Raw genomic sequence first — 15,788 nt, forward strand, 5'->3', positions numbered from 1 at the left:
GGGTTCCACTCGAATTTCACCCTTCGCCATGTGACTCCTTCGGGTGCGTTATTTTCCCACAGAGCAGCCACAAGCAATGAGGCTGGTGCTTGCTACAGAGCTGCTGAGGGAGTTTGCGGCCGTAATTTTTCGCGAAATCGAGTGCGATGGAAACGAAATAAGGCTAAAACATTAAGTACATTAAATGATATTCGAATAATGCAAGCAGTGCTTGCATTGCTTGTATTATTTCTTCGCCTCTGTATACTATGTAAGTATGGATGGATATATATGGAAAAAGTATACCATGCACTTATCCATCTCTCGAGGTGAGTTTTGAATCTACTGCGTAGATAATCGTTCCCTTTCCATTCTGCAATCCAATAGCTCCGTACAAAGTATATTTTTTAAAGTTGTAAAGTTTCGGTTTTATGACACTACCCAGTCTAAAAGTGACCTAATACGACGAAGCTACCAAAGTTATAAACTCAAACTTTACTGGACTTATTTACTTTCCAAATAATAGCCCCCTACACCTCAGGGCCCTCCTACATTGCGGAGGTTGCGGGGGCGGCCGCTACGCCACTGAGCGGACTCAAAAACTTTGGCATTATTTGCGCCTTTTGACAATACTGCTTCTTGCGCCAACAACCAGGCGGCGCTTTTGCCAAGCTTTTGCCTTAGCTTTAATTCGAATAGTTCCCACGAGAGAGCAGCAAATTTCCGTCATTGAAGATGGCTCTCGAAGTGAGGTGTTAGTTGTTAGGTTAGTGAACGGATACCTGCCGTGCATGGAAACGCGTAATTTGTAATATGATTTTAAGTGACAAAGAAGTGATAGAATTCGGAACGATGAAATCTGAAAGGTAAGTACTTGTGTTTTATATTTCAACAAGTAATAAATACATGTCAAACGATACACCATATGATGATAGGTGGGTGAGGGCGTGTGAGGTAAACAGTGCCGGAATATGTGTGTTCTTGTAATCATTCGTACTATTTCGTCTGCGATACTAGTTTTGTGCAAATATGATTTATTTATTTTCCAACTATTTACCTAAAAAATGTGTACTACAAATTAAGCAATGATAATCCAGTATACCGTTAGCATTAATGATTTCCTTCTCCACCCAATCTAATGGATGGTCCATTAGTAATTTGCGAACCTTATTTGCAAACTTTGCCAAAGGAGAATGTCCCAATATATCCAGCTCTCAAAAATATAATTAACTTACCTTGTATTGTGTTGCCACACAATGTTTTGTAAAAATTGAAAGCAACACGTATCTGTTTCTTTCGGTTGCCAATCCAAGTTCGGTGTATGCGAAATTGTAATTTAAAAAAAAAACAGATGTGGGTTCCGGTGGTGGAGGGTACACCCTCGAAAATTATGTTTTTTTCGTTTTATAATGAAAATTTATTGATCCTTTTTCGAAAAAAAGGTTATTTATACCTGCGGAAACGAGAAATAACATATTTCGTCCAAAACAATGACCAGTGTAATTGAATTCTCTCATGTCCCAGTAGTTCTTTTCGTGCAATGCTCTCTATGCACGCACAAAGCGGTGGAAAACACGCGAAATTGCTGCCAACATGAAAACAGTAAAAAGCTAGGTTAACCAAATGAAAGAATAACTGCAACAAAGATGTAAAATTATTAACAACATCATACCTAACGTGACCAAAACAAACCATTCCTAAAAGGAAAACATTAATAAAAATTCTCCTTGCATACCACCTTATCCACCACACCCTATTTCCAGTGTTTAATGGTTGTGTGTTTCAATTTGAGTATTTTACTAACAATACACTAGCATTAGAAGTAGGGAAGGATATTTGAATCCCAATTATCTGAATCTCATATTGTATACTTAAATGCAAAATGTGCAAATGCTGATGCACGAAAAGTAACATTCCTAATCTTACAACGCAATTAATAAACACCATTAAATCCAACACTCATAATGAAATAAAACCGGTCATAGCTGACTTTGCAGGGTGAAATACATCAAGAGGCACATGAATGTTATACTGCTTTTGCAGGGTTTTTTATTTGTAAGTACCAGTTGTACACACATTCAAAGGGCAGAAAAATGCACGTGATTTTTTAAATTTATAGATTCCAGTTTTATATCTAGCCAAATAACCGAGATAACAGATCCCAATTAATTTCTTAAATGTTCACATAACCAAACCTGCTAATTGTTAGAGCTGAAATTCATTTTTTTAAAAAACTTTTAATAAGACATCTCTGTCAGCTGAAAAGAACAAAAAATGTTCATAATCATTATAATGTTCATGAACCATGCAAAAACTTTTCAACTTTCTTCTACCAGTGATACATATGGTGAATTCTTTATATTTCTGTCATTTCTATTTTTCCAACCACAACATGTTTAAAACCATCACACATGTGTCACTTGGTTCGCTCTAGGGTGGTTTCAATTAAATTTTATGCATGAATTCAGATTGACCTCGGTTATTTATCTTGAAAAGTTTATTGTTCTTACAAGCACATAAACACAATAATAAATGTCTGATGAAGGGAGTGCATGTTCTCCCAAAATGTTATATTAAATATGGTGTTTATCTGCTTGTAAGAACTGTAAACTAAATTAGAAATAATTCTACAATGCAAGCAATACATACATACAAGTAAAAATTTAAACACTTTTTGTTGCTTTCCATTGATGTTGTATTTCTCTAGGTCAATTTTTTTATATATAAACACACACACACATATATTTCGAGTTCACTTATGGAGATTTCCATTCCCCTTTCTTTAAATAAGAAGTACAGGCCATGTGAGAAAGATGCATGACCGTAATTGAAGCGACCACCCTTCAAGAACAGTCTCGCAGTTTAGTCTTGGACTGGAAGCGAAAATGTTTCGAATTTGCACTTCGACTGCAGTGCCAAATACGATCAGTAGATTAAACGGTACTACTTTAGTATACCAGAGACACCTGTCAATGATTTATTTCGCACTTTTTTACATTGCTAACGTACTATTCTGCATTGCGGAACATTTATTTAGGTGAAATAATGAATTTCTAACGAAAATAATGTATATTTCTTACATTAACGAGTACTTACTGTTCTTCCTTATTTCCACACAATATGGCGATAGCTTACCCGTTCATCGCCCGTTGTGCCAGTGTTTTGTCGATTTCGAGTGTGCATGCAGTGTTGCAACATTGTTCACCGAAAAATACCTAAATTTAAAAAAAATTAAAAACTCTATACGAAATTTTTTCACGAAAAAAAGTTCAATTTTTGACATAAAGAGTAATTATTAAACCACTGTCGTTAGCCCAAAAAAACATTGACGTTAGCCCCAAAAATTCACGATAGCCCCATGAACCATCACAGGAACGAGGTATGCCTACTAGGTTAGGTTAGGTTCCATTAGCACTCCTTTCGTTCAATTTAGCATATACGGACGACATGTCATCTTATAGCAAAAAGATGGCGTGAGTTGAAACACTGACTACGGTGTTTATGTCATCAAACACATGGAACATTGTGCTCTCATGCAGAAAGCAAATGGCAGCAGTAGCAATAGCGCGTCGGAAAGAGATTTTCGTAGAAAACCACATGCATTCGCATTAAAATGAATCAAAACTACATTACCGAAGATCAACAACGCTACAGAAAATGATTTGCGTAAGTACTTTCCCCTGTAAATTTGAAGAAATCCGTCTCTGCTATAGTAAAGTGTTACCGATTAAACTAAGAACACACTCAGGAGATGTACTATGTAGAAATTTTCAGCGAAACATGCAGGACTCGAACCTGGGTTTCTGGCATACGTGCCATTGCTCTACCACTGAGCTAACGAGTCGGCCTGCCCTCACCTGATTTTTCGCTATCACTGTTTTTTGTATTGCAAAGTTATTCATTCTGTTACAGTTAAGCCTTCTTTTGGAAGGCCACTCCGCTGCAAGAATTAAATAATTTTAATCCAATTTTATATTAATTAATAAATTTAATGTTTTAAGATCATATTTCAAAATGTGTAGCTTTTGTGTCACCAGTTTTACACCCAAGCCCTTCATTTAAAGAAAAGAAAAGCCCCCCGAGGAAAGAGAGCTGGCATCTGAAGTAGTTTTATTGTTTTCTACCCCTGTGAATGAGTATGTTGATTTTTTGCCAAAGATGCTGATGGCGGTATTTTGGTGTCTGCAAATAACAAACTGGTTAGTGAATTGGTCAGAATCATTGCCAAACCATACTAAATCCCTGACAGGGCCTTTTCGATGGCACAGTGGTAGCATCGTTGCCTTGTAATAAAGGGGTCCCGGGTTCAATACCCGTTTGAGGCACTTAGTGCTTCGAATCCAACTTTAAATTGTAGGTTTGGCCTTACTGTGCATAAAGTAGACTTAAAACACTAAATCAATCAATCAACTAAATCCCTGATTATAGGACTGACCTCTATGTCAAAGTGGTTAGCACAATGTGTACGATGCCAGGTGTCCAAGGCAGGGTTGGCATTTTGCATGTTTTTTTTTTTTCAATAAACCCAACCCAGTTTTTTTTTAGATGAAACCTGAGCAAAACTGAGTTTTATTTGGTTTTTCATGTTATGTTTATAAATATATATACTCCCTCTGTCCCATAATTATAGTCCGGTATGCCAAAGTGGTAGTACAGTAATGACGGACGAAGAGCCAGATGGAAAGCACAATTTGTACTGATCCTTGAGTAATAAAGTTGTATGACTCATTCCCGTGGTTCATGTTCTTCTTCTGTATACACCAATGTCACAGTTTGAATATCGGACAATTATTATGACAACAAACAAAAATGTACCGGACAATAATTATGGGACAGAGGGAGTATTTTAAAAATTAAATACATTATTCCCTGATTCAATTTGTATTGTTTTAGTTCACTGAATCAAAAACTATTTCATATTTTCTGTTAAAAATAGTTTCGTGGTTAAAAATTGTCAATCAAGGTCTCACACCTTGAAATGATTAAACTAAAGACATACATAACCCATGCTGCAATAGACCATTGAGGGCCCAGGCCTACCTACCGACTGCCGGCCGCAATTCCACCTGATCCTACTCCGAGGTGGGAGATCATACACCCAATTACACTACGAATCCCCAGTCGTCCTCGTAAGTTTTCATGTTCTGAAAAATTTGACCAACAGTTTGATTCTACTCTTGCGGAATGGTGTAACAGTTAATATATCTATGATCAGTTCCCAGGGTTGCACATTGCAATACTATACTAATACTTGATAGCTGTGGTGGTTTAGTCAACCTCCGCGACTGAGTGGTTAGCACAGCACTCTTCAATGCCAGGAATCCCGGGTTCGAATCCTGGTTTCGACTTGGATGTTTGTTCCAATGATAATACTGAGAAAATAGAAAGATGCTACTGCTTGGGGGTATTACTTTTATTAAAAAAAAAATTGACTGCCATGCAGAAGACCCGGGTTCAAATCTTGGTGTGATCGAAGGTCGGATTTTTTCCGATTTTGCTATCACCATAATAAAATTCAAGTATAATTCCCAGTTTTCAAGGTGAACTTTCCAAAAATTCAAGGTCACCAAAAGATGTTTTCTCTATTTCAACCTTACGTATTACCGCTTCTCACCACCCACACACATACACACACAAATATATTAACAATATATAGGGTCTGTGTGATTCCAATGTATCCAAAAATTCTAGATCAATTCAAATAAACTGCACATATTCAGACTCAAAATACATTTACAAACACAAGTTACTTATGTTACGGGACATTAGTATGTACGAAAAATTGTTAATTGTATAAGAATTTTAAGCTGAAATTTACCTATTCAACTTCAGGATATATTATCTTGCATAATCTTGTGTCTATCATTTAGATTGTTCTACAAAGGACACTAAGAAAGTAAACGGATCAAGAGAATTCAATTTTATTTTTCACGTAGCTTTCTTTTCCTTCCTCGATAAAAATAAAGTTAATCGGTTAAAAACTTGCCTCAGAGCATTTATAAATTCAATGGGATATGGTTTGATTGATTGAGTTGATGTTTTAAGTCCACTTTATACACAGAAAGGCTAATTGGGACTTTACCTAAAGTTTAAAGTGGGATCTGAACTACTATGTGCCTCCACCGGGTATCAAACCCCAAACCCCTTGATTGCAAGACAACGACGCTACCAATGCGCCATGGGGATGCCCTCAATGGGATATGGTTTAATAAATGCTGCAATTTTTCAAATCTACAGAGAAAAATTCACGCAGAATTCAAGGAATTCCCGGTGAGTGGCCACCCTAGATATGCACGGGGAACTTTACCTTTACCTACTATACAACATACGGTAGCTGCACACATACACACTTTTAAATCTGCTACAAAACAGTTTGTTCAGAGTTGTTCTCCCATTATTTTTGTGGATGTTTCAAGTTTAAATATTTCCTACATGTCTTAACCATGCCAAAATTATAAGGCTGGCATATTTAATTGTCTCGACTGATTTCATCCAAATGGAACACCGTATCCATCCTCCAAAATATCTGGTTGCTATGAAACTAACAGTTTCCATGGACAAGACATTAGTGGCTCGCATTTGGATCCCAACATACATATGCACTACTGTATATTGTTAAAAAAAAATATTTGTCAAGCCATAGCTTAAGAAATGCCCTAAAATAAATGTATTTTCTTAATGTCGAAAAATGTAGTTAAGGGTGATATTTGAAAGTGGCATCAGAATTTGGAGCTACCTCAGAATATGAAAAATCAATTTTTCAACAATGCAAATGCAAAATAAAATCATTCCATTGGTGTATCTATTGGCAACATGAATTTCAGTTTAAAAACTCTAAAATTGCTACAGATATCGTTGTCTCAAAATTGGTGACCCTTCCGACCACAGACTATATTACATTTTTTTTATTAAAAACTTCAAGCTCAAGTAATGTCCTAACGTAGCTGAGACTTGGTTTTCTTAATCTACGAAAATCTAACCTCAAATATTTGCATAACTTAAAGCTCTCGCAAGGCATGTTAAATCAGTCTGCCGTCCACCATCTTTAAACCTGGTGACATTTTTTTCTCAAATACAATGTGACACCAACCCTTTCAGTTATGTTGTAACTCTAAAAATTGCAACTCGAAAGCTTTACATTTATGGCAAGATGTATGTTTGCGATTTTACCACCACTCCTCTCCTAAACTAAGAAATATAATTTTTAAAAGTTTTACTGCAAAATTGCTGACCGATGAATTATCTACAATGACTGAATTTAATTCCCTATACTCCGAGAATGCATTGCCAACAGCATGGTATAGAGTATGCGTGCAACATGAGGAAAATCAGTTTTTCATTCACCATCTTGAAACACATTGTTCAATTTCACTCACATGTAATATCATTGCAGTCTGGCAAGTTTTCTAGCTGCAGAAACATGTTATCATGGTCACTAAATAGATGACGTCTTTCTAAATCTTGCATTATGTTTCGATAATTTTATTGTGAATTTACAGTGCAAGTAATGTCACAATGCTCCTGAAAGTTTTATGCAAAAAGCTCGAAATTGTAGTCTCTAAAAAGGTTTGAAAATGTCAAAAATGGTCAAAATATGAAAGTATACGTATGCATTATATTTACTTGAGTACCCCACACCCCCTATATTTAAGATAAAAAGAAATCGTGGTATATTATGAGAGTACTAGACTTCTTGGGCATAGAGCTCCTAACCACAAATAACATTTATCCTACATGGGCAAGCAACCCATTACGTTCAATCAATGCACTGAACTGGAGGGAGGGAGGGGTCACTGTCTCAGTGGAAGGCCTTGGAAAGATAACAGAACATTTGCACACATACTAAATTTTGAGAAATGAAATGGATCATTTGAAAAGTGTTTGGTTTAATTATACCACAGTTAACCTTTTATACTTTCATGACATTTCAATAAAATGTACTCAATTCTCCTTTGTAATGCTTTATACATGGAAAAATTTATTGTAACAGTTGATCGTCACAGTGGCTTGCCCACATACGGAAGTGACTGATATCTAAAGTGCTCCCACATTTCAAAATTATAAGCTTTGTTCATTCATTGTTTTATCTAAATATTTCAGACCCTTTTAATTTTTTGTTTCTTGGATAAATGTTCATATTATTTCTGTTAAAAGTCTATTTCTAGCATGATTTGAGAAAAATATCATGAAAAAACCTACTGTAACTTGTACCACATTAATTATTTTGAGTATTATAAGGTTGGCTAAGCTTTTATTTTACAAGTTTTCTCAAAATGTTGATAATTCTGGAACCTTACAATTATTTAAAGGAATAATTTACATTATCTGAAAACCCCACATTTTGAGTGGGGGTTTCCTGAAAAAATCCGCGTGGGGAAAAATGGGCTAGGCCCACCCAGGACAACCCTGGTCCAAGGTGTGAAGCTCAGCATGGGTGGTGTTTGTGAATGTCCCTTCCATCAGTTTCATCATATGATCCGATCACTCATCTCCATCATTGAGATTAGCCAAAACTGGCAGAAAATTTATGCTAAGTAACAAAAGTCAAATCAAAATTGTGATGCTACTGGTTTGCAATATCAAACTTCTTCGAAGGTAACAAAGTTTGTCCGGGAGACCGAGATCGATTTCGGGAGACTCCTTTCCATTCTGGGAGGGTTGGCAAACCTAGTGGCAGGAAAGCGAAGTAACATGAAGTAAATTAATCAATTTAAAAGAAAAAGAATTGGGGGAAAATGACTTTACTTTCCCAAATTGATTCCTTATACCTTGTGTCTCAAACTTCTTGATAGACCATTGTGTGTTAAGGTGCAAAAAATGTAAAAACGCTTTATATTACATGAGGAATCTTTTAATAGTAGTCACGGAAATTCCTTATGTGGATAAGGTTTTACCCCTCCTTGTCGATAGTATAAATATTAAATCAAGTCTGAGCATGGCCATCGCTAGAAATTCAGGGTTGCTATGCCTCTGGAAAGCAGGAAAATGTGAGGAAATTTTTCAGATCGTCTGGAATTTCTGTGCGTTTTGGAGTCTGCAGGAGAAAAAGTTGCAAAACGAACAAGCAGTTCACTTCCACTTCTGGATTAAATGATTCCACTCCCAAAAGATATTCAGTTTAGAAACTTGTTTCTTTCATTCTTATGATTCTCAGTCTTGTGCAAAATTATGGTTCCTTCAAATTTCTGTAATAAATTTTCACTTATATAATACTAGATATTAGAAAGAATATCAAAGTAAAACTTGCAGTCCAAATATCTGATTGATAACTAAAGTACATTCACAATATGACCATAATTATCTGAAAGGTTGGTGAAGATGAGGTTATCGTCTATTATTTTATAGATCTTAGTCTTGTTGGCATTTCCTATAGAATTCCTATATGCAACAAAAACTTCACTAAATATGTACCTACTAATAAATGCAAAACTGCAACATTTTCTACGACACTATAAATCCTCTAGAAAATGTAAAATTGTGTATGGTTTAATGAAGATTATGTTATTTATGAACTTTTTCTGTTGTTTTTATATTGTGGAGATCTGTTATGGTGAAATAATGTACCTCTGTTACCTTAGCCTGAAGGCTAGATGCACATGATTGTAGCATCCAAAACATTTGATGCCGATTGTTATTTTACATTTTACTCTTCGAATTTTCATGTGTTCTTGTTTGTGTAGAATGAAATTTGCAAAAAAAAAACTTGTGAAAGTGAATATTCATAATAATTAACAGATTAAATATTTAGTTGAAAAACAAGGTTCAAAAGGAAAAATCATAATGATTAACACGTCTGGAAAAATTTCATTTTTGGACTGGAAAACGTGGAAATATCAGGGAATTTCATAATCAAAAAATCTTAGTAACCCTGAAATTTTTCTAGGGTGGGGGGGTCAAGCCATTGATGAAGCTTGAGTAGTAGAAGTAATAACAATAATAACTTTCACGGTTATAATTGTTATTATTCAATAATAATTATTAAAAATAAAACCAATTATAATCCAATTTTTTATTATTATATGAATGGGGAGACTTTGCTAGGCGATGCACCAGATGAGTGAATATCCTGCATAAAGGTCTTTTTTTTTAAAATATATATTTTAATAAAGTTAGTGTACTGAAATTTATAGTTATTGTATTGCCTTTTTACACACCTCGTTCAAGAAAAGGCTTCAAAAGTTAGGGGTAACTTTTTTCATAAAATCTATGTTGTTTGACCTCTCACGTGAAGTATAATTTTTGTAACTGGAACCATTTATTCTTGGTAGTGTCTGCTGCCACTTTAATTTTCTGCTGTAACCTCAAAAGAGACATGCGCGTGGCAACAGATCCGGTCTTCGTTTTATCGTGATTTCATCATGCTATATATACAATTAGTCTGTAACTCACACTTGTGAATTTTTAGCGATTACTTACACAACATGTTTCAAGATTAGGTCCCTTAACATACTTCTAATAATAAACCTAAATGTTCTCATAGTTAGGTCAGGTTATGTTAGCATTAAAATAATATCGCTAAATGATTTCTAGAAGAAAAATAAAAGTTCTAAATTACCTGTACATTCATTCCCACTAGTCATAAACTTGCATTTTTCTCTTCTTCATCTGGTCTTAAGATTTGTAATATCCTCTTCTCATTGATAAGAGAAGGCATACTAGTATAATTGACGTTCGTACACATAGAGGTGCTGATTGTGCCAGTGACCATTATTTAGTAATTGCTAAATTAAGAGAAAAACTCGCAGTGATAAATCATAAGCAACAAAATCTAAAAGTTATAAAATTTGATACAGGAAAGTTTACTGATGAAAGAATTAAGAAAGATTACCAAATTAAACTGTCAAATAGATTTGATGTTTTGCAGGATTTAAATGATGATGAAAATATAAATAAAACAGACGTAAATAAGAATTGGGAGCACATACGTAATGCAATAGAATCAGCAGCTAAAGAAAGTATAGGATACCATAAACCGAGAAAAAGTAAGGCATGGTTTGATTATGAATGTCATAATCTAATAGAAATAAGAAATCAGGCTAGACTTAGGTGGTTAAATAACTCTGATGATACAAATCTAAACAATTATAATAGAATAAAGTGAGAAGTTAACCGCACGTTTAGAAGTAAAAAAAGATATTACTTGAAAAGCAAAATTAACGAAATTGAAACAAACAGCAAAAATAAAAATATCAGAGATTTATATAAAGGTGTAAATGAGTTTAGAAAGGGGTGGCAACCTAAAGTAAACTTGATAAAAGATAAAGACGGTGATTTTCTAGCTGACCCAAGCGATATTCTAAATAGATGGAAGAACTACTTTAATGACCTTTTAAATGTCCATGTAGGAGATAAATCAGAAGTAAATGAAGTACACACAGCAGAACCTTTAGTTTCAGAACCTAACTTGACTGAAGTTAAAGATGCTATTAAAAGGCTAACAAAGAATAACAAAGCACCTGGCATTGATTTAATACCAGCTGAGTTAATTAAATATGGTGGAAATTCATTAATATGTCAAATTCATAAATTAATTTGTTTAATATGGAATAAAGAAGAAATCCCTCAACAGTGGAAAGAATCCATAATTGTTCCTGTGTTTAAAAAAGGTGATAAAATGAACTGCAATAATTACCGTGGAATTTCTCTACTCTCAACAACATATAAAATATTATCTAATATTCTTTTAACAAGACTAACCCCATATGCTAATGAAATTATAGGTGATTATCAATGTGGATTTAAACGCAACAGATCAACTACAGATCAAATTTTTCACATCAGACAGACACTTGAAAAAAAGTGGGAATATAATCAAAATGTCCATCAGCTATTCATTGATTTCAAAAAAGCATATGATTCGGTCAAAAGAGATAAATTATATAATATACTAGTAGAGTTTGGAATACCTAAGAATCTTGTTAGTATGATAAAAATATGCACCAGTGAAACAGAAAGTAAAATTCGTGTGGTTAGGAGGTCTCAATTAGTGAGTATGCGAAATATTACAAAAATCGGGGAGGAGTCCAGTATTGTAAATTCGCTCCTTCATTAATTGTGGTAGCACCGAGCAGAAAGATTTGGTAAGTAAATGTGTATATATTATCTTCTGTTTTGCATGCTCATGAGGTGTTGTTTTTTTTAGTCGCTTTACTTCGCGTAGGGAGATTTTGACTACGTCTGTAGGGACATTGCCGGAAAATGGTTAGCAACACTGTCGGCTACCAGACGTAGTGAGTCTACGATCATGTTCACTTATGTTTACGTTTATCAGCACGCGCTATGAGTACGCGTGTTGTTTATACTGTTATTGAGCTTGTGTTCTATCCAGTGCAAGTGCTTTATTGTGTGTTAATTGTTATTCATTCATTAGTTATTCCGCTAAACAAATATAGTCTTGAACAAAAGAGTTTTTATGTACGATAATTACGTGAAAACGAACTCTTGCAGAAAAGTGGTCAGGCAATTACGAGAGACAGGATCTCTTGAACCTAAGAAACGTGTCGTATTGCTGTTGAAGGAGGTCATTTTCAATATCTCTTATAACACAGGAGGTTAGTGATCATCATTATTATTACTTTTAAATATCATTTTACGCTTTCGGTTTGCTTTATGCGCCGGGATGCTGTCTTCCCTTTCTGTCAACTGAGGATAAAGTAGCGATGTCGAATCTAAGATTAGATGTCAGAAATAAGGTGCCAGAAATATTTGTATTTGGGAGGACACCTTTTCCAGCATCCTTGCGACAAGGTACGTGCTTATTTCAATTGTAATTGTAACTGTAATTGTGAAAAGTGGAAAACATTACAAAACAAGCCGTTTCTGTTACGGACTTCCTGTAACGCAATTTGCCGGGACCTGTTGCATGAAGGCGCCGCTGGGCGGCCGACGGTCTCGCGGTAAACGACTGAAATAACCTCCGTGTACTTGTTACATTTAAGATACGTATAATGAAATTGTAATTTAGTGTCTCATTTTTTAAAGTTTTGCTGTGGTAGACACATCCGTTTGTTCAATAGTGTAAGATAAAAGTAAAGTGCTCCCCTGTGCTTTACACCACGTCATGAAGGCATATAGGGGGTGTAGGGTTAGGGCCCCACACTTTCTCGATCTCAGCCGAGCTGGGGGTGATGTTATCAGCACCACGCCCCTGACCGCCTTTACCCACCTTCAGGTACCCACTTTATACGACGCTGGGTGGGCGAGCCCGGGTCTCTCGCATGGTAGTCAGACGACCCCTAACGACTGAGCTACCGCGGCTTATCAATGTTCAATAGTGTAACATTATTTTATTTCTTATTTTATAGTTTGATGTTTTACTTAGGAATATATTGATTTTGATTTTCAATTTCCCGTTGCTGTGTAATGACGGGGGGGGGGGGGGGAGCAGCAGATGCCGCGGTTGGCCAGGGCGGCGAAATGGCTAGCGCCGGCCCTGCTCTCGACTCCCATGAGTCTGACGACACCTCTGCCCTTTACCTTTTATTGTTTTTGAAAGAGGAATAGCCTGCCTTAACTATTACAACTAAAAATGTATATATCAGCTGTCTGTGAGGGTTGTGAATGATGTAGTAAGTGGGTCAGACGATTAAGATCAGTCACGTGAGCATGACCACACCTTTTATCCTTATCTTCATGCATCTGACAAGAAAAAGAAAGATAACAGCAGCTGATAGTTACGATTTTCTGCAATTTGAATTGTGTGTTTTCCAATGCTTACATTTACTTACACTGTCTAGGGAATATGTGGAGCAAGGCCGCGCGTAACGGAAGACAAGGGGAGAAAGCGAGTGGGCGGAGCATTGCCGTGAGTTTTGCTGCAAGCGACTGCTAGCTGCAGCCGCGTTTCTCCCTCGCTCCTCCTGTGACTACTTGCGAAGAGATTTGTTTTCGTTCGCTCGCTCCAGACAAAGCATGTGCGAACATGCCATTTTCGATTACCATACCGGTATATATGGACCTTCGGAACAGGGGTGGATCATGCCCCCCTCTGGGAAATGTAAGTCAACCAAAAATTATACATTTCACATGAATTTTCTATGGCTGAGCCGATACCAGTGGTATCTGTAACGCAAAGTGTCGGTTGGAATTTATTTATCGTTACTCCTGCATTTTTTGTCTTTCGCAGGGTCTAATTATCCTGGAAATTATGCAAAATTTAAAGTTTATTTTTATTGTTACTGTAATAACATAACATGCAATCTAATAATTTTATGTAATTGAACATTTTAAAGCAAAAGGGTTGGTAATTGATTCATATAATTAGAGGGAAATACGTACACACAAATATTAACCAATATTTTGAACAACTTTCAATTACAGTAAAACTTCGTTAATCCGGACTAATGGGGAGATAAGTTGACCAGATTAACTGAAATAACCTAAAAGACCAGTAGAAAGTGCATTAAAACTCCGTTTATAGCAACAAAACAAATTTATTATTGTGTGTTTAAAGGGAATAGGCCTAAATACACTATACAGTATGGTACGAAGCCTGCGGGAAACAGAATTTCATCAGCTTGACTGCCTTTTCTTTGGGAAGTTCGCTTGTTGACTTCTAGCCACATTTTATGAGGAAACTTGTAATATAAAGGCTTAGCCAAGCTTATAATGCTCAAAGTAATTAATGTGGTACGCAGAGGTCACTATACATACGGCGCTCACTCTGCGTATCTCTATGGATCCATCTGGCTCAGAGGGCTGCACAACGGCCAGAATCGCTTACTAGGCCCGCCTGGCTGGTCGGGCGGGCGAGTAAAACTATATATAGTGGAACCACAAGCAAAAAAACCTGCGCAGAAGCACATCGCGCCGGCGGGTGCGCGAAAGGGCAGGGGGGAAGGAACATTCAGCCGGCTCACGTCAGCGTTGCCAGGCCTATTGATTTCTCGGGTGAATTCCTTAATAAACTATTGCTATGGAACCTCCAACGGCCAGCTCAAAAACACGTTTCCTGCTCATCTTTACTTGAACATAGAGGGGTGATGTGGAATGGAACTCCACTCAGCCGTGAAAAGTGCTGTTTGAACTGTGAAATTATGTCAAACGCTACTAAATTGAGCTAGGAAATAATTTTATTGCTTTTACTACATTACTATTTTAGATGGCTGTATTTTATCCCACCCTAAACTCTATTTCTATTTTAGTTATTTTACGTCGCTTTTGTGCCTCTACCGGAAAGTACGACAATATGGATGAATGAAAAACTGATGAAATGGATAAAATGACACAGACACAGTGAAAAACGTCCTTGCCTTACTAGGTAGAAACACTGACTTCGTAGCGTGGGCAAATTATGTTATACATGTATGTGTTTGTGTGTGTGTGTGTGTGTATTTCTACCAGATGGGGAGGATGGGTGGCACCCTAGCATAAGCGTTGCTATCTTGAATTATTGAGGAAGACATGCTGTCTAATTCACCAAATATATTTCACATACGTAATGCATTTTTCATTATGGTGCAGGACGCGTGCCTACCCCTATCGATAGCTGTACACCGAACACCAGCAGAAGGCAAATTGATTTGTTATTGTTAGCATTCGACTTGAAAGATTGTGGAAAATCGCTGACAACGAAAGGCGGCACGTTAGCTTCACCTGTGAACACAACTTTCTACCATTTCCTGTCATAAAAATTCCTCGCGATAATAGAGGCATCCCAACCCCTTGTGTCGATGCTGAAAAAGGGCAAATTTGAGGGTGTTTTCCACGCACCCTCTAACCGGAAAATGCGGAAGAGATGAAAGATGTTGGTCGGTTCCTTCGGGCGGTTTACTTTCTTTTGTTTGAAACATGTCCACTCCTGAAATGGA

General features: G+C 36.4%; 1 protein-coding gene across 4 annotated transcripts in view; it reads left to right on the top strand.

Moving 5' to 3' along the window:
* Nucleotides 1-701: 701 nt before the first annotated feature.
* Nucleotides 702-15,788, top strand: part of LOC145997166 (uncharacterized) — a 177,374-nt gene continuing 162,287 nt past the window's right edge. For all 4 annotated transcript variants that reach the window (XM_083133846.1, XM_083133848.1, XM_083133849.1 and 1 more), the window contains exon 1: nucleotides 702-845. Coding sequence is in view for 1 of the 4 variants with exons in the window: in XM_083133847.1 (XP_082989973.1) it covers nucleotides 793-845 (53 nt within the window). In the remaining 3 variants the exon portion in view is untranslated. The remainder of the gene's footprint in view (nucleotides 846-15,788) is intronic.

Source organism: Lepisma saccharinum, chromosome 13, assembly GCF_977018435.1.
Source record: "Lepisma saccharinum chromosome 13, izLepSacc3.1, whole genome shotgun sequence".
Taxonomy (NCBI): domain Eukaryota; kingdom Metazoa; phylum Arthropoda; class Insecta; order Zygentoma; family Lepismatidae; genus Lepisma; species Lepisma saccharinum.